Source organism: Ambystoma mexicanum, chromosome 6p, assembly GCF_040938575.1.
Source record: "Ambystoma mexicanum isolate Mex_15411 chromosome 6p, UKY_AmexF1_1, whole genome shotgun sequence".
Classification (NCBI taxonomy): domain Eukaryota; kingdom Metazoa; phylum Chordata; class Amphibia; order Caudata; family Ambystomatidae; genus Ambystoma; species Ambystoma mexicanum.
In genome coordinates, this window is record NC_090935.1 from 1,466,990,644 (window position 1) to 1,467,009,242 (window position 18,599).

Below are 18,599 nucleotides of genomic sequence, written 5' to 3' on the forward strand. Positions count from 1 at the left end.
AAAGCTGCCAGAGCTTCCACTGTAGGTTCAAATTAGTTTGGAACAACATTGTCATGATAAAATGGATGCCAGAGGCACAATCCTATGAAGTCAATACAGACAGAGTCTAATTTGATTGGTATATGATCCAATAAAAGCACAGGAATAAGTTTCTGAAGAAACAAGCAAGATGTAAAATATGTGTAAGCTAATTGAAACAAACTGTGGCAAACCATTTTAATAAGAAAAAGGTCATGAAAAACTGGTGGATCGATTGACTGGTTATTGAACACGTGGAAAGTGACATTTTTGGGTTTTCTGTGTCCAGACTGTATATGACTGTATATTTTCACAATGAATTTAGCCATATGATTATTCCATACAAACAAAATTACAAGTATGCATCATGAAATAGAAGGGTAGACAACTATCATTTAAATGAGGTGCTGCGATTGCTCATGAATGTACAGAATAGAAGTAGTTTCAATCCATTCAATCAACACTTGTGCCATGCAGTGTGCCAACGTAATAGGAGTTTAGATATTTTGACTGACCTTCCGATTCGATTCAAGCATATATGAGCTTTCATCTTTCACTCGTTCCATCTCTTCTTGCATGGTTATAATCCTATTGTTGGCAACTGCTAGCTGTGAACATATAAAACAAAAATAATGCATTTCCAATTCTAATGTAGAGATTACTGTGATCTAAACGTCAAGAGCTTTGGCGAGTGGTTCGTCAATGAATGCATAGACTCATTACTATACAACAATCGAACTGCACATGCCATTTTAGGTCAATAGGTTCTTATTGGGAATGCTAGTCAATGGGGAGCAGCCAATTTGATCACTTAAGGAGCACTTCCATTAAAACTATGTGAACCAATCTACAAGGTATATTTCTCTACATATTATAAAAAATATGTCCAAACATGGTAATAATTTTCTACAGCTCACACGTTGAACTTGAATCCTGAAGTTTGAAATATCCTTCATAAACATTTGGAATGTGGACATTCCCTCTTTTTTATTAATGGTGTTTCGGGAAGATGGGTCAGGGGCAACATGCTGGCCTTGGAAGCAAGACGACACAGAGCAACACAGGTTCGATCCTCGGGTCCGCGCTTAGAAACCTCTGGGTATTAAGCGTGTTATAAATAACCTATCATATCATATTTGCATTTATTTATACTACGAATAAATCAAACCTATTGTGCAATATACAGAGGACTACCCCTTACACAAATAACACTGTAGTTCGATTACACATCATTCCATCTCTCCCTCCGCACAACTGAAATCTTTGAACCACCCTCTCCCCCTTTCAGCTGACAATCTACTTAACACATTTTGGTTTCCAAGATCCGGCTCACTCCCTCTGTGCCAATTATAACACTATAGAGGTACAAGCATCCATGTACTCTTCATTCATCCCACCTCCCAGGCTTATCTGACCAACTCAAGTAAAGGGCATAATTCAGCCAATATGTACATCAATCTCTGGTGGCACTGAACAAGACCAAACACCACATTATCATCTGCATATGTGTCTGCCTCTCAAGTCCTACCACCTACACACTCTCTAGAATCCTCTCAAAAGTTCACCAGGGTCTGCTGTAGGTAGGTCAAGTTTTTGAAGCACTCTCCACTGTCATTACTGAATCTTTTACCTATCGCACATTTGATGGTCGGTTCTTCTCATCCACCTGAGCACATTATGCCTCTCGGGTAAAACAATGGCCGATTATAAAGTCAAGTTTGAGGTAGAGGCAATTTCAGGAGTGCACCCAGTATCATTCGCTCTGTGCTCAGATGAACACATGTCCCTAGGATACCCTATATATCCTCCTCCATCTCTTTTCAAAATACTACCTATGCTGAGCAATCAGAGATCAGGTATATTAATGTATGACCACATGTTCCACAGGCGCTACAATGTATTCATAGTTTCTATCATAACTATATACATACACAGTATGGGTGGGTTAATACAACCCTGCATAAGGATTTTGAGGTGGACCAGTATATATGTTGAGAAAAATAAGATTTCTTTCCTGTCAGGTATTCAACTACACACTCATAAGCGAAGTAATTTCTACCAGACCATTGGTTTGAAAAATGGATATTGCACATTTTATCCAAAATATTTCATCACAAATTTAAAAGTATTTGCCATTACTGAAAAATGTAAAAAATGCATTGTAATAACACATCAAATGTAACCTTTGTGCAGTGCAAAGAGAGCAGCAGACAAGTTTTCCACCGACTCACTTGAAGGTCAATCACGACCAGCGGAGCAGTGGACGTTATGTTGAATTCCTACTAAACGTAGCATATTTTTGAAACAAAATCCTGCGCACTTGTGTGCATTTCATTCATATCAGTAATGAGCTATTGAATGACGGGAAACAGCTCTTTTCTCCAGCATTTAATCTAAAGGAAGAGGGTCTGCATGTGGACACTCATATTTGGTTTTGCCAAGATGACCCTATATGGACGATAAATAGACTGCCACCAATCAATTCATAGTTATAGAAGAACGTATGCAAGTAGAAAACTGCCTGAAGAATATTCCTCAATATATTGGGAACAGAAACATGTTGGGCAGAAGAACTGCAAAATAATTGATGGTTGCAGTATATTGGCATTTCGGTGTGGTACAATTTATCTTGTCTTGATACAAAAGAAAATGGTTATAATAAACTCCTCAGAAAAACGTAGATTGTGGTGTAGTTTCACATGGTTTCCACATTTGTCACTTGGTGATGGGTATTCCGTGTTAAATTTAGATGCCATCATTTATCCATCTTTGGATTATCAATTTTCGGAGTTCTTGTGTCGTTTCTTTTAGGTTACATTTGATGTATTATTACAATGCATTTTTACATTTTCAGTGAAAAGAAATACTTTTAAATTTGTGATGAAATATTTTGAATACAATTTGCAATATACATTATTTCTAACCAATGGTGTGGTAGAAATTCATTAGCTTCTAATGAGTGTGTAGTTGGAAAGAAGTCTTATGTTTCTCAATTTGTTAATTTACCCAGCATTTCCTTTCCTGTATCCGGCCCCTCCAATATGTATTGCCAGTATATATCCATCATCCACTGCCACCCTATAAGTTAGAAGAGACATCTCTGGCCAACTGGACTCGGGGATCACATTTTACTCTAGATTCTGCTTTCCCCTCAATGCATCCTCTGCCTCCCCTTCAAATGCAAGTGATCGCACACATGCAGTGATGCCAAACTTGGCAACGTTTCAACAATGATTTCCTGTTTAAATTGATTTCTAAAAGCAAAATGTGCATGACGGTATCCATGAAGGCTGAGCAATGCGTTATTCAGCACAAACTTCTCAAAGGCACCATGTTTGAGCCTTGCGATTTTTGGCACACGCCTGCATGCCATAAAAACAAAATGAAAATTAGATAAGCCAAACTTGTGGTGTTCAGGCACTGAGTAAGAATGAGAAATATAATGCAGAATGCACACATACATTTGATTCTCTTGTTGAGTGGGTGTCGGGGTTCCCGGTGGAAATGACACTAGATTGGTTGCACCTGTATGGCATGTTGTACCAAGATGTTTAGAATTTCTTGAGTTTGTTTTTTGCAGGTTCGCTGCCTTTGTTCATCCTACTAGCACTGACGGTGGGTGTATGTCAGGTCGCCGGATGGGGATGCTTTATGGCGGTGTACTGTACTTTATATTTCTTGCTTAGTTAGGAGTGGTTTGTCATTCTGATGTCTGCAGGGTTTCCTAATCCAAAGACTGAGTGGCTACCATCCGTTTTTTCCTGTAGATTTGTTTACTCTTCTTCATTAGTTGCATGTGCAATTCTCTGGTTATCTGGAGTTAGTGTAAGAAAGGGTGCACCTGCAAGGTAGGCAAGCCTGACATTTGCTTGCTTCATTGTCGGGTCATTCCTTGTTGAGTATTAGGTCACTATGCTCATTCTGGTGGGAAGCTTGTTGGGTGGGTGCCAGATTGTACCATGGCAACGATTTTGTGGCAAAGTGTTGTATTTAATGTCTCTCTCTGGGTTGTGAGTTGCCCGATATCCCAGTGTACAATACGAAAATAACCAGAAAAAGCCATCTCTGTGTAGAAAATAAAAAAGACTGCAGGTCGTGCTGCACCAAACATGCAGCAGGGCCACTGTACAAGCAGAGAAGGGTCAGAAATAAACAGCATAGTGCAAAATAAATAGCATTCTGCAAAATGCACTAGATAATTTGCTGCAAGCCAATACAAAGCATGTATTTCAAAAAAGGTAGCAGGCGCTCCTCTCCAGAAAGAATATGGCATGATAACCTGTTCTGAGATGAGAGTTTGCAGCACACACTTTTTCCCTCACTGTACCTTTCACAGATGGGAAATATCCATTTGCATATCAGTCTTTGTCCCATCCACATGGGCAGTCCAGCACCGAAATGCTATGCAATTCCTCTCTGAACAAGAGTACCAACAGCAACCCCATACACGTGTTTCAGCCTCGTTAGGCCTCATCAGTGAGGTGACGTTGTGCCTCTCTAAGCAAAGTGAGCAGGGAGTCCACGTCTGGTTGCCCCCAGGTAACCTAGGGTGACCAACCCCAAGTTCCTTCAATGAATTCAACAAAGGTAGCAGGCGCCCCTCTCTCGGAAGAGCAAGGCATTGTTCAGTGGCCGTTAACCACATTGAGAGTTTGCAGCCATCTGCTTTTTGTTGGTCACCCTAGGTTACCTGGGGGCAACCAGATGTAGACTCCTTGCTCACTGTGCTCAGAGAGGCTCAGAAAGGCTCAGCTTCACCTCACTGATGATGCCCAACAAGGCTGAAACTCGTGTATGGGGTTGCTGTTTGTACTCTTGTTCAGAGAGGAATTGCCATAGCATTTCGGTGCTGGACTGCCCATGTGGGAGGGACAAAGACTGATATGCAAATGGATATTTCCCGAAGACTGATATGCAAATGGATATTTCCCATCTGTGAAAGGTACAGTGAGCAAAAAGCAGATGGCGCAAACTCTCAATGTGGTTAACAACCACTGAACAGGTTATCATTCCTTGCTCTTCCGAGAGAGGGGCGCCTGCTACCTTTGGTGAATTCTTTGAAGGAACTTGGGGTTGGTCACCCTAGGTTACCTGGGGGCAACTAGACGGGGACTCCCTGCTCACTGTGCTTAGAGAGGCTCCGCTTCACCTCACTGATGATGCCCAACAAGGCAGAAACATGTGTATGGGGTTGCTGTTGGTACTCTTGTTCAGAGAGGAATTGCCAAAGCATTTCGGTGCTGGACTGCCCATGTGGGCGGGACAAAGACTGATATGCAAATGGATATTTCCCATCTGTGAAAGGTACAGTGAGCAAAAAGCAGATGGCTGCGAACTCTCAATGTGGTTAACAACCATTGAACAGGTTATCATGCCTTGTTCTTCCGAGAGAGGGGCGTCTGCTACCTTTGTTCAATACAAAGCATGTCATCCTATATAAGAAGTAGGGTCTGAGTGACAAATCAATATATACTGCAACATCAAAAATATGCTGTAGCTACTTAATAGGGTCAAAGGGACTGAAGGGAATGAAAAATATTTCACAACAAAGTCACTTGATGGTGGATGCTTCTAACAGCATGCTGACTGTACATCCTCCTATTTGGCTTCTAAAATGGAAAATTGCTGCTGTGTCGAAAGGGTGCGCGAGGCATCAGTGGAAATTCCTCTGATTAACGGTTATGGTGATAAAGTGACAGCAAGCAATGTAGAATTGAGGCCTGCACCCTAAGGAATGCAGCAACTCTGGCACGAATGGCCATATTGGAGTGAAAGGCGGGTAGCAGAGACCATGACTGGGAATAACAGTGAAGGTCTCATACACTTTAATGAGGTGGTGCTGAAGGATATGCAAGACAAAAGATGCTGGGCTAGCAAAGCTTGACAGAGTTATAACAATAGATCTAATGCAGCAGACACAACACAGGACCTACAAGGATGGTTTATCAGAGAGGTGGGTGAGTGAGTGAGTTAGAAGACTGCATGGCATTGCCGAAAAGATATTGTAAAAAAACACTTTGAGGACTAAAGAAACAAAAAGGGACAGGTCCAAAGAAGAAATAAGGTAAAAAACAAAAAAACAAATGGCACTGTACGACGAGGTGTGCTGTTAAGAAAATTGGGTGCGTCTTCCATTGTTAACAGGGGTAATGAGCTGCCATTTCTTAATGACAGTAATCAATCACTTGCTTTTATGGCCGATTGGGAGGCACACAGACAATAGACAGATCACAGATTTGCACACTAAAGTATCAATGATATTACATACGTGTCATGGTTAGCATCTTCAATAATTTCCCTCAGGAATACTGAAGTCAACAGACCTCCAAAGTGCGTGTGGCATTACATGGCCAAAGCCAAACCCAGGAGCGCTGGTGAATTCAGCCCGTTCCCGTCGACGCGGAAAAGGGGAGTGGCGCCAGTGGGCGGAGTCAGGTGAGCGCATGCTCCCAGGGCCGTGCCCCGAGCGCCTTTAAATTTAAAGGAGAAGAAGATGTTTCTGGTGAAAAAGGTTCCGTCTCCCATCCCTCGCGAGGGAAGCCCATACAGTATGGAGGAAAGGGGACGGACATAAGAGTATGCCTTAGAATAAAATGTGCCAATTAAATCTCTGAACACCAATGTTCATCTACTCTTGGAGCCATTACATAATTTGCCTTTTCTGCATTTTCTGTAAATGGGTGAGTTTTAAAAGTCTATATTTGTATAGAACCTTGATTGGACATTCTTTTATTTTGCAACCATTGTACTTCATTTGATTGCACTGCTAATGTCATCTACTCACACCTACCCTGAAGATGAAGCCTGCCCTCAGCCTGCACTACCAGACAAGGCGAAGTAGATGCACCTTTCGGGCTGTGCTTGTTCTACCTTTACGATTGGGATTCATGCTTGTGTAGCAGTAGTGTGGGGCTGAGAAGACTGGTTCACCACTACACATTGCTGTACTCTTGCTGAGCAGTAGTCATTTCGTCACACTAGAAACAATAGGCTTCTATAGCTAGCTAGATGCAACAGGCAGTGAATTACATTTTCATTTATAGACTGGGTGGGATGAGACAACAGCACAAACTGAGGGATGGTAAGCCACAGCAGAACATCGCAGTGCACTGGGATGAATAGCACATGAATAACACCATTCACTATTAAGAGCCAAGCAGGGTGCTAGTTGGGGTTTCAAATGTGCAAGGGGTTGGGGCAATCACTAGTGGGTTATTTTTGCCCAATTGTTGCTGGTGATTAATCTGAATGGTATTACCAGGGTGAGTATACAATTACATAATACAAATGTGTATGTATAATGAATTTACCCTTGCAGAAATGTATTTGATTTGTCAGAGAACTGAGCAATGGAATTAGTCTGGTTGGGATGTGTAAAACAAAAAACACAAGACTACACAGATATCCAACTGACTGCCGTAATGGACAGTGAGAATAAAATGCAGATATGGAATTTCAGAGGCATGGATAACAAAATTCAGCGACACAGAAAAATCTTGGTTGGCTTGCAAGAATCTCATCTGACAAAGCAAGAGCATGACAGGTTTGCACAGAAACGGGGAGAGGCCAATTACTATGATTCATATACTACTGGAGCCATGGGAGTGCTGGTGAACTCATCCCAAGATTGAGACAGATACCTACACTGTATGGCAGTTTTACTCTCTATTTGGGGATTGTTACAGGATGGTGGAGCTTGCAAAAATTGACCTTTCCAAACAATAAAAAGATCATGATGTTCTCTCTTCAGTGGGGTCTAGGGTTCGGAACCCCACTAAATGTCTCTTCCGCATGTGCCGTTATGTTGGCCTTCCAGGCCTCAAAAGCAAATGTCCCAGTTTGTACGGTTTAAGAGGTTACTTCACCCCCTCATGGCATTGCAGGCTTGTCATTAAATGCTTCTTTGTTGGCGCTAGTTGCAGGATTTCTGGAGTCCCATACCCCATAACACTATGGTACAGTCTTGTGTGCAGGTGGGACATGGGCCTAGGCAGCTGGACCTTCTTCAAAAAGGTACCTCCGGGGTCTGCCTAGGCTGTTTCCTGATTTATCCCCCTCCCCCTCTCAACTGTAGCTGATCCCAACCTGTACCACCTAACATTTGGTCCTGCTTATGGCACACTGGAGCCGTCTTGTCTTACTGGCTAGATGTCACTTCTCTCTCTTTTCCAGGTCCCTTTCCTTGCCCACTCATGTTCTTGGTTCAGCTTCTTCCATCCAATGTCAACTCCTCTGTGTAACAACCAGTTCAGTGTTTCCACCGACTACTCCTGCCCTACTTCCTACTATAAGCTTGTTCCTTCCGTCTCTTGACATTGCCAGATCTCTACATGTTTTTTTCTACTCCCGCCACTGTCCTGATGTTATCACCACCTCCCTTATTCCTTTACTCTCCTCCTTCCCCCTTCGTTGTTACAAATGCCTTGCTGGTTAGCACTCCTGTCCACTCACCTTATGTTGCTACCTCTACCTTCTTTGCTTCCATCACATCCTGCTGTTCATTCTCACCCCCTGATCTTACTAACTCCTCATTAACTCAGTCTACCTCCTTCTGATGTAACCGCCTCATCCTTGACTCTTTTAGCTCTTACCACCTCTACCTGCCCTCCACTGCTACCACCACTCCACTGTCCACAGTCTCTGGAGCATTCGGCTTGTTCCACCATTTTGGAGCAGAATCTAGGCCCTCTTTTGGGGGCGGGGGATCTTGATGCTATTCTGTATGTTCTGACCAGAGGTTTGTGTAGGGTAAGAGTTGTCAGGATTGGGCTTCTCTACCAGATAAGTGGGTGGTATAAGTGAGAGCCCCTAGACTGGCCAGTGGTGAATGTCCCCTGCACATGAAGATTAGGTGATTAGAGAAGCCTCCTTGAAATCCAGGCAAACATCCACTGGCTTCGGGTAGAACTCTGTCCACTGAGTCTACAACTTACTGGTCCCCAGAACCCAGCGTATGTATCACAGTGATGGTACAAAAGTGTTTAAACTTCAGTGAGGAAGAATGCTGACCGGACTGAGAGGCAGTATGACTTTGAACGCTGGTGTGCAGACAGTTTACAAGGCAACACCCAGTTGGCTACTAATACTCTGGTTAGGTGCCGAGTGCGGAAGAGTGCTGGCAGCACAGAGGTGGTATGATGTGGAAACTGGTGCTGGTGTGCTGACAGTTCATTGGTCAACACACCCAGTTGGCTATTAATACTCCAGTCGGGCGCGGAGTACGGAAGTGTGCTGACAGAACTGCAGACAGGCCTGCAGGGGCATCCCAGGACCCGTGGAGAGGGCGAATGAAACTCTTTAATGAGCTACGTAGTAGAGCTATGCTGACTAAGACAAAGAAACAAAATTATTCATATCTGCTTCACCAAGCTTTGGTACTCCCCCCTTCCAGCCTCCCCTCCAGCGGCTGTAATACCATCCGCCAGTGGGTTGTCAGACTCTGCGGTGGAAATACCATCTACTAGTGGGTTGCCTTACCCGAGCAAACAGTTAATTGAGCAAATTGGGCACAAAAAAAGGCCAAAATGACATTTTCCAACACGATTGACAAGGAGAATGATGACCCGACAACTCAGGCGAGAAGGCCATCTGTGTCTGACTCGTAGCTATTGAACCCAAGTTTGAGCTAACAGCAGGTGGAGGAGAATAGAGGGGCTAGTGACACTTGTCCAAACTCCCAGTCAACCTTGTCTGACTCAAACAGAAAAGTGCTTTAACTTGTTGGGTTCCACCCCTAGATCTATTAGGAGGGGAGCATACGCTTCCTTCTTAAGGCAGTTTCAGCCGACCGGGTGAGGACCGAGCAAGCTGTGTACTGTATGCCTTGAACTCTGTGCCATCTTCTTTCGTCACATTATATGAATATTTTAAGATGGAGGTGAAACTCCAAAGTCATTTTAGGGACAGTGTTGAAAAAATTCAATATTGCGAAGAAGGATGAACTTTGTGCCCAAATTTAATTTTCCTCCAAACAGGACTATGATAACCAAGTGGGTCCAGGTAGGCTGACTCCAGTTGATTCTGAGGCACCCTTAAATGTGCAAGATGTGCAAACAGATATTATTGCTTCTGATGCTTTGACGATTGAGCCTCCACCAGCGGATGAGATCACCATACACTCTGATTGAGAGAGGACTCCAACCAATGTACAAATGCCAAGAGGGGAGAAGCAGGGTTAGCAAACTAGCAATAAGCTCCAAGAAAAGAAGCCCAAAAATGCTAAAACAAAGCGTAATAGGTGTGCCCCAAGGAAATTTCAGAGAAATTTGCCACCTCCCCCAGCGTGGGGAGGTGATTGAAATCCACCACCAAACCAATTGAAGGCAGTATTAAAAAACGCTCCCTGTGTGATGGCGTTAAACGAAATACGGACATGCCAAAGTGCGAGCCACCGGTCGAGATACCAGAAGAGGATTAGAACATCCTGCATATCATCATACCTGCATATGCTGAGGTTGCCAAACACAGTGTAGAGACCAGGAAAGATCTGGCCGAGAACCTAGAGAAAAAACTGCAGAATGATCTTGTTGTAATCCTCCAGTGTCAGCATAAGGAGCAACATGAATTTCTACATTCGGTCCTGCAAGGGACTGGAGCTCAAAATGTATCTGTTCTTTCATTTGGGAAACCCGGCCTAGAAGTCCCGGCGGCACAGGAATTAAGTGATCAACAGCAAGTAACTTTTAATCAGCCATTAAAAATGAGATCATCCATTCTTACCTCTGGTGGGAAGCAGGGTAACCCAAACCAGGTTTTTAGCATCCTGGGAGGCATGACATCCTAAGACGGCCAGGGTGGTGGTTCCTTGGGTGATTGGACGCACTCTGACAAACAAAGGTCATGGGGGTTAGCTAAAAAGGCACAAATGACCCCCATGATGGGAACCACTAGGGATAACAGACTGCACCTGGAAAGCATTTTCCAAGAGGAACAGCCAGCTGTCATGAATCGGAAGAATAATAATCTGTTATTCTCAGAGGTGCCCAATTTGAGGGCAGACTTTACAAAAGATATTGCAAGGGTAGAGTTAATTGACGATAACAGTAGACATGGTTACTCTACACAAAGTCCAAGATTGTCTAGGACGTCTTACTTAAGAAAGCCAACCAGATGAGACAACTTGGGTATGATGGAACTCCTTTTTCACTACAAGGATGATGGGACCCCCGCTAATTTTAAATCAAGTAGATCCCATCCAAAGGATATCATAATAGCCCTACATAAGGAACCAGAGCTGCAAAGTGAGATCAGATTGATCCCGGGCGACATGTCTTCTAAACCCATGGTGCAGGACTGGTCTTGGTTGTCACAAGCATTAAGCTTGAGTGCACAGGGAGTTTGGGGGGAAGTCCAATGATCAAATTCTTTAGAAGATGGTTACATTTTGTCTCCTGTGACTCCTGTGGACATAAACCTCTTTTTGGGAATGTGGATTTAGGTAAACACTTGAAGTCCTATGAGATTATTCTTCTCCATGAGACTTGGTTGACTAGTAGTTCAGTAGTGGCTCGAGAGTCAACTGTTAGTAAACCCGGGGAGAAATACAGTTAAATTGAGTGGCCATCGGATCATATCTTTTAACCATAAAATACATGACATTCTGGGAAATACAAGTTACTTCTGGAAATTGGCCAGGTTTAATCCAGAAGCCTTTCATGCTTTCATTGATGAGGCAATTAACGATCAGTTTTGTTTGAAACAGGGCTGGAAATTCTTTAGAGTAAAATCAAACCATGCGCATACATGCGACTGATGGGTTAAGGACAGAAAGGAAACATGAATGTTAAAGAAGTATCCTTTCTTTTTTTTTTAAACTTCTTTTTATTAACATTTTTAAAACAAACATCCCCAACAATCCCTCCCTACTGCCCCCCCCAGAAAAACAAACAGGCCACGCCCCAGTGTTCCATAATCCTCCAGCGAGTTGACGATCCCCCCCTTTTCTCACGAAAGGTCCAACAGTCTGAGACGCTGCGGGGGCCACCAGATCCTAAAATCATCTCCAAAAAAGGCCAATACTTCGTCCCACTCGCTTGCAAAGCTCTGTAATGCATTGTTCATAGCATACGTTGCCTGGTCTCCCCTGGACCAAAAGCCCGTTGAGCTTTCCGAATTTCCTCCCAGAAGGGCACTATTTTAGGGCATTCCCACCAGATATGCTCAGCAAACCCCACTGCTCCACACCCTCTCCAACAGTCCTTAGATTTCCAAGGGTATAACCTGTGCAGGCGAGCTGGAGTGTAGTGCCAACCGTATATAAGTTTATACCAAGCCTTCCGAGTCTGGGATGCTCTTGTTACATTTGGGATTATTCTCCATAACCTCTCCCATTCCTTCTTCTCTATTCCTCTTCCAAATATCTTTCCCATTTGCCCATAAAGGCCCAACTTTGCATCGGTTTAGCCTCCTCTAGAATCCCATACAGCTGCGAGATTAAGCCTTTTGAGCCATCATTCGACATTAAGAATTTTTCGAACTTGGTAGGGTCTCTAGTAGCCGCCCCTCTATTCTCTGGGTGCATCAACCAATGACGTAGTTGGTAGTACCTCAATCTTTCCTCCTCCCCCGGGCAAAATCCCTTTTACATTCGAGGAAGGAGCTAATATCCTTCCCAATAAACATGTCCCACATCCTCCTACAACCCCCTCCCTCCAGCCCCGGTGTGAAATCCCCATTTCCGAATATTTGTGTAAACGGGGAAGGAAAGGAAGTGATACCTCTTTGCCTGGTTAATCTGTCCCATTTATCCGCCATTAATTTAGTAATGGAACTCATGTACATATGGTTAGGTCGGAGGCGTTTTTGGAGCCATAATACCACATCCAGGTCGTGCTTAGTTACCGCCCCATCCATTTTCACCCAGTGTTTCGCTCCTCCTTGTTGGAGCCACTCCCTTATGACCCTCAGTTGCATAGCCTCATAATATTGCCTAAAATCAGGTAGGGCCTGACCACGCTCTTTCCTTGGGGCTGTGAGTAGCCGTCTTCTGACCCTGGCTGTCCTACCCTCCCAGATGACGTCATTCGTTAAGGTTTGAAGCTCCTTGAAGAAGCACTGCGGTACCCTCTGGGGAACAGCCTGGAACAAATACAAGAGGCTAGGCAGAATTATCATCTTTATAGTCGCTATTCTCCCTAGCCAGGAAACGTGGAGATTTCGCCACCTTTGAAGTTCTTTTCTAATGCTCTTCATTAGCGGGGGTAGTTACCTGGGAACCTCCCGGAGAGCGTCAGGGTTATTCTCACTCCCAAGTACACGATTCCCCCTGGCCGCCATGCGAAGGAAGAGGATCTCCTAAACTCTTCCCGCTCCTCATTCCCCAGACCCAGGTCCATCAGTTCAGATTTGCCCATGTTGATGCGCAATCTCGAGACCTCCCCAAATATCTCGAGTAGCAATCTACTAGCTCTACAGGATTGGGATGGGGCTGAGAAAGTAAGCAGCATATCGTCTGTGAAAGCTGCTACTTTGTGCTGGATACCCCCAAATGGGATTCCCCGGATATCCCTTGACTCCCTATAGCAAATAATAAAGGCGACAGGGGGCAGCCCTGCTTCGTACCTCTTCGCAGATAGAATAATCTGGATGCCACCCCATTGACCATTACCCTTGCCCGTGGTCCAATGTAGTTAGCTTTGACCATTTGTAGAAAGCCCCCTCTCAATCCCATGCATTCCATAACCCTGAAAAGGAATGACCACTCCACACGGTCGAACGCTTTCTCAGCGTCGAGTGAAAGGAGAGCCACGGGAGTGCTCGTTTTTCCCACCTTTTCCAATAAATCTGCTATTCTCCTAGTATTGTCTGCCGTTTGTCTGCCCTTAATGAAGCCGGATTGATCCTGATGGATTAGATCAGGACGAAGGCCCTCTAGCTGGTTCACCAATATCTTAGTGTAAATCTTCGCGTCAACGTTAATAAGGGCCATCTGTCTGTACCCGGCAAACAGCTTAAAAAAGGCGCCCGGGAAGCAGTCAGGGCCGGGAGCCTTGCCCCGTGGCAGTTTCCCTATCATCCCCCCCAAACCCTGTCCTCCGTAATGTCCCGATTCAAAATGTCCTGGGCCTCTTTCCCAACCACTGGTAACTGGACTGTGTCTAAGAACTTCTCCTGATGTTGTTCCTGGGGGTTTTGCGATCTGTAAAGAGATTCATAGTACTCCGTCATGGTTTCTTGAAAATCTTCAAGGCGGGTAACTATCCCCCTTCCCCGTAAGTAGGGCTGTGATCATTTTTCTGGAAGTCGCGCCAACAGGGTGCAAGTTCTATTGGCCTTAGCATAAAATGTCTGTCTCACTGATAAGAGGGCTCCTTCTGCTTTTTTAGTTCGCAATAGATGTAGTTGGCCCACTGCCCTTCTATAATCCCTATGATTGCGTCTACTGGGAGTCTCAACCGCCCTTCCCCTTGCTTCCTCCACCTCCACTTCTAACTGGGATTCCAGGGCTACCATCTGCTTTCGTTTTTGTGCGTTCGCAGCTTTAATTTCGCCCCGCGTTGTAGCCTTAAATGCATCCCATCTGACATCCTCTCCCGTTTCTCCCCTTTTATTGCTCTCAAAGTATTCTGTTATCTTACTTTCCATCTCTCCCAGAATTACCGGGTCCCGTAGTAGATAGTCAGGGTATTTCCAGCCCCATAACCTCTTTTTCAAGAAACCTACTTCCACCTCCTTGATCTTCCCCACCAAGTTCAATGATACCCAGAAATAATCTATTCTTGATTGTGTTCCATAAACTTCGGAAAAGAAAGTAAACCCCTCCTCCTCCCCTTTCACTTCCCTCCAGACGTCCTGTAGGCCTATCTCTGACATTCTGTCTCGCAGAGCGGGTGAGGCTATCATTCCCCCTCCTCTGTATTTGCCACCGGACCTGTCCCATGATCTGTCCCATGCAATATTGAGATCGCCCATTAAAATTACTGGACCCTTTGCGAGTACCCCAATCATCCGTATTAGTTGCCGAAGGAAGGAATCTTGCCCTGAGTTAGGGGCGTAGACCACGACTAACGTGTAGAATTCGTCCCCAATGGAACCCATAACCAATAAATATCTGCCCACTTTATCTCTAATGGTCTCAACAATCTTGAAGTTGGTCAAGTTGCCTATTGCCAGGGCTACCCCTCCTGATTTCGTGGCTCCTGAGGCGTGCACTATTTGATCAAAGCCCCTTAGTCCGAGTCTATGCTGGTCCCCTCGCAACAAATGGGTTTCTTGCAAGCCTAAAAAATCTGGGCGGTATCTTTTTGTGAAAAGCTAGAGCTTTCTTTCTCTTTAATGGGGAATTAAGCCCCCTGACATTATGCGTGATCCACTTAAATGTCAAAGATTAGTGACATCGTATATCCCCACAACACCATCCCTTCCACCCAGAGTCCGGGCTACTCCTCCACCATTTCTTGCCTCAAGAAAGGAAACACTGTGTGGCTGAACTGAACCCTACCCCCACGCCCCCCTGAGTCTTCACCCTTCCCCTTCCACCCCCCCCTCGCGATCCATCCCTGCCACCCCCCCCCCCCCCCCAGAGGCCGGCACAACAGGCCCTCTTTCCCGAACCCCTCCCTCAGGCCTAAACGCCTTTACCGATCCCATGATGTTTGCTCCTCACTCCTCTTCCCCTCCTTGTCATCCCTTGAGTCCACCACCCCTTATTAGATGAACTTACTGCTTATTAGGGCACATTTGCCTCTGCACCCTCAACCGTACCAGAGCCCCTCTCCCCTTCTTGACCAGTGGGGCGCCTTCGGGTCCGCCTTCACGCTTCCCTTCCCCGGCAATTGACCACTCCCATGGCCGAGGTCTGGGGCCATCTCCCGGGCCTGGCGACCCTTGGTCCTGCTCCAAGCAACCTGTAGACGAGCCGCCCCTTCCTGCAGCGAGGTCATCTGCCTTTGGGACCCCTCCCACTCGAACAAAAGCCCGAAAGGGAAGGTCCATTTATATTTAATTCCCTGCTCCTGAAGCTTCGCTAGTATAGGGCTCATCTGCTTCCTCTTGAGTAGGGTGCTGCCCGCAAGATCCTGATAAAGCTAGACTTTCTGTCCATTATACATTATCGGTTCCTTAGACCTAGCAGCCCTCAGCACCGCTTCCTTCTGCGCGTACCTCAAAAAGGCTGCTAGTACATCTCTTGGTCGTCGATTTCGGGTGGTGTTGAGACGGCCCACTGTGTACCCTATCCAATTCAATCCTGTCCGGCGAGTCCTCCCCCAAAATGTCAGCGAACATTTTTTTGACTCTCTCTTTCAGATCCCCATCTAGAACCGTCTCCAGCAACAGCTTCAGTCTGATGTTGATCCGTCTAGAACGGTTTTCCAGGTCTTCCATACGGAACTCAAGGTTCCGTGTAGCCGTATCCAATCGGTCAATCGCTTCACTATTCTCCCTTACGTCCTTGCTCACCTCCTACAAGCCTCTCTCCACCAGATCCGTTCTCTCGTCCAGTTGACCTACTTCCTGTTTAATCTCAGATAGGGCCTGATTTAAATCAGACTGCACCATCTGGAATTGGTCCTGAAATGTCTTTGCCAGCGAGTCCTGCAGGGAGAGCATTTCCCGATGTAGATCCTGTTTGGAGAGGTAGGATGCATGCTGCGACCCGTCTGGCTGGGTCCATTCAGACGTCTCGTCCTGTTGGGTGTTCCTTCCCTCCTGTGCATCCTTGGTAGCCCACATGGATATGAGAGGGCCCGATGTTTCAACCTGCAGTGTCCCACCCTTGATGGACCTGCTTTTATTTTTTGCCGTCATGCTACCTCAGGGCCGACACACAGCTACCACACTCCTCAAGCCGCGATGGTCGCTCGTCCGGTCCTCGAATCCTGTCTCTCGGTGCCTGGGGGGGACGCTTTGTCTCGTGTGCGGGAGTGGGGAAGGGGGGGCAGCGTCTCGATCAGGTGCTACTGCCCAGTTTTGCTTCTCTCGGCCTCTCAAAGGAGAGTTGCTCTCTGATTAACTGCAGCCCGCACCCAGTACCAGGAGCTCAGCCTTAAGTGGAGCTGCCAAAGTTTCTCGGGTGCCTCCTTGCCGTGAAACTCCTTATAGTTAGAGAGGTTTCGCTGAAATAATGACCAGAGTTAGTCTCTCCGTTTGTCGGGGTGTTTAGGTTTTGCTTCTTGTTGGATCGGCCGTACTGGCTCCTCGCTCCAGCCCCCTCCTCCCTCCGGCCTCACCTCTCGCTCCTGTGTGCTCCCCCACTCCTCCGGCGCAGCGTATCTAGAAATTCACCAGAGTTCACCTGCCCCACCTGGGGGGAGGCACTGGGGATCCCGTTGTTTGCTGGGCACCCTCCCGGCCCCCTACGCTCCGAGGAACTTCACGAGCCTCCAATGTTCCGAGGCACAGGTAGCCGCCACAGATCTCTCCCTCGCTTCAAGGCTCCCCGAGCCGTGCCGGACAGCGGCCCCACTACTCCCGGGGCTGCCGCTTCTCTGCAGCCCTCAGCGTGGCTGCGTCCCACAGCACCACCGTAGCCTGGACCAGTTTGTCGGTCTCCCAGATGCAGCTCCTCTCCCAAGACCGCGGATTGCGGGCCGGTTGGTTCCCGCCACGCTCCGAGACAGCCAAGGAGCGCAGCGATTAATGTCGCATTCCGGCCCCTCACAAGCCGGGCGCGCTCCAGAGGGGGATATGCCCCGAGCCCCACGCTCCAGTGCCTTCTCATACCTCCAGGAGCCGCACCAAACCTCTCCCTCGCTCTGAGGCTCCCAGAGTCGTGCCAGACCACGGCGCCTCAACACAGGGGCAGCCACTTCTCTGCAGCCCATGCCACGGCTGCGATCCACAACTCGACCACAGCCTGAACTCATTCGGTGGTCTCCAGAATGCAGCTCATCTCTCAGGACCGCAGGATGCGGTCCGCTTGCTTCCCGCCGGCACAAAAACTGCTCGTTAGGCAGGTGGTGGGTAAACGATCGGTCTCCAAGCCCTCAATGCCCAAAAGGGGGGTGGTGGAGCGCCTTTCAAGCTCGAGGGTTACCGGAGCGCCGCCGACACACATCTGTCGGTGGCCATCTTGGAATCCCAAGAAGTAGCCTTTCGATGTGACGTCCCGCATTACGGCCATTAAAAAAAGCCACACAAGTATACTATAATAAGGTTAAAAATGATGGGAAACACTTAGTGCAAAAAGACAGTGAAATTACGTTGGAAATTCTTAGGAAAAGGGATATTTCCAACTTTTGGCAAATTGTAAATAATAGGGGGAGAAGTCAGGCAACACTGAAGGCTAATATGATTTCCGAGGTTATGTGGGCTCGCTATTTTGAGGGCAACTATGGCACGAAGGGTATGTATAAAACAACTAACAGCCAGAAAAGCCAAGATATTGGCAGATGGTGCATGGAATGCATTAGCTATAGGCCCTAACACATTGTCAAACTCCATTTTTAAAGCAGCACCAGAAACAATGGCCAGCAATTCTTGATATTTCTTTTAAGCAGATTCCGAGATCAGATAGTTTCCCACAATAATGGCAAGCATCGTTTGTAATCTGATTCACAAAAAGGGTCAGCGCACAGACCCAAAACACTACAGACCCATTATGCTGATATACGCCGATAGCAACATTTTTGCATCCTTAGCAC

At 46.2% G+C, this 18,599-nt stretch overlaps 1 protein-coding gene across 11 annotated transcripts in view; it reads right to left on the minus strand.

Moving 5' to 3' along the window:
- RUFY3 (RUN and FYVE domain containing 3) overlaps positions 1–18,599 on the minus strand; it is a 735,957-nt gene that overhangs the window by 258,491 nt on the left and 458,867 nt on the right. For all 11 annotated transcript variants that reach the window (XM_069626287.1, XM_069626282.1, XM_069626286.1 and 8 more), the window contains one exon: positions 534–626. In XM_069626287.1, coding sequence (XP_069482388.1) covers positions 534–626 — 93 coding nt within the window. The remainder of the gene's footprint in view (positions 1–533; positions 627–18,599) is intronic.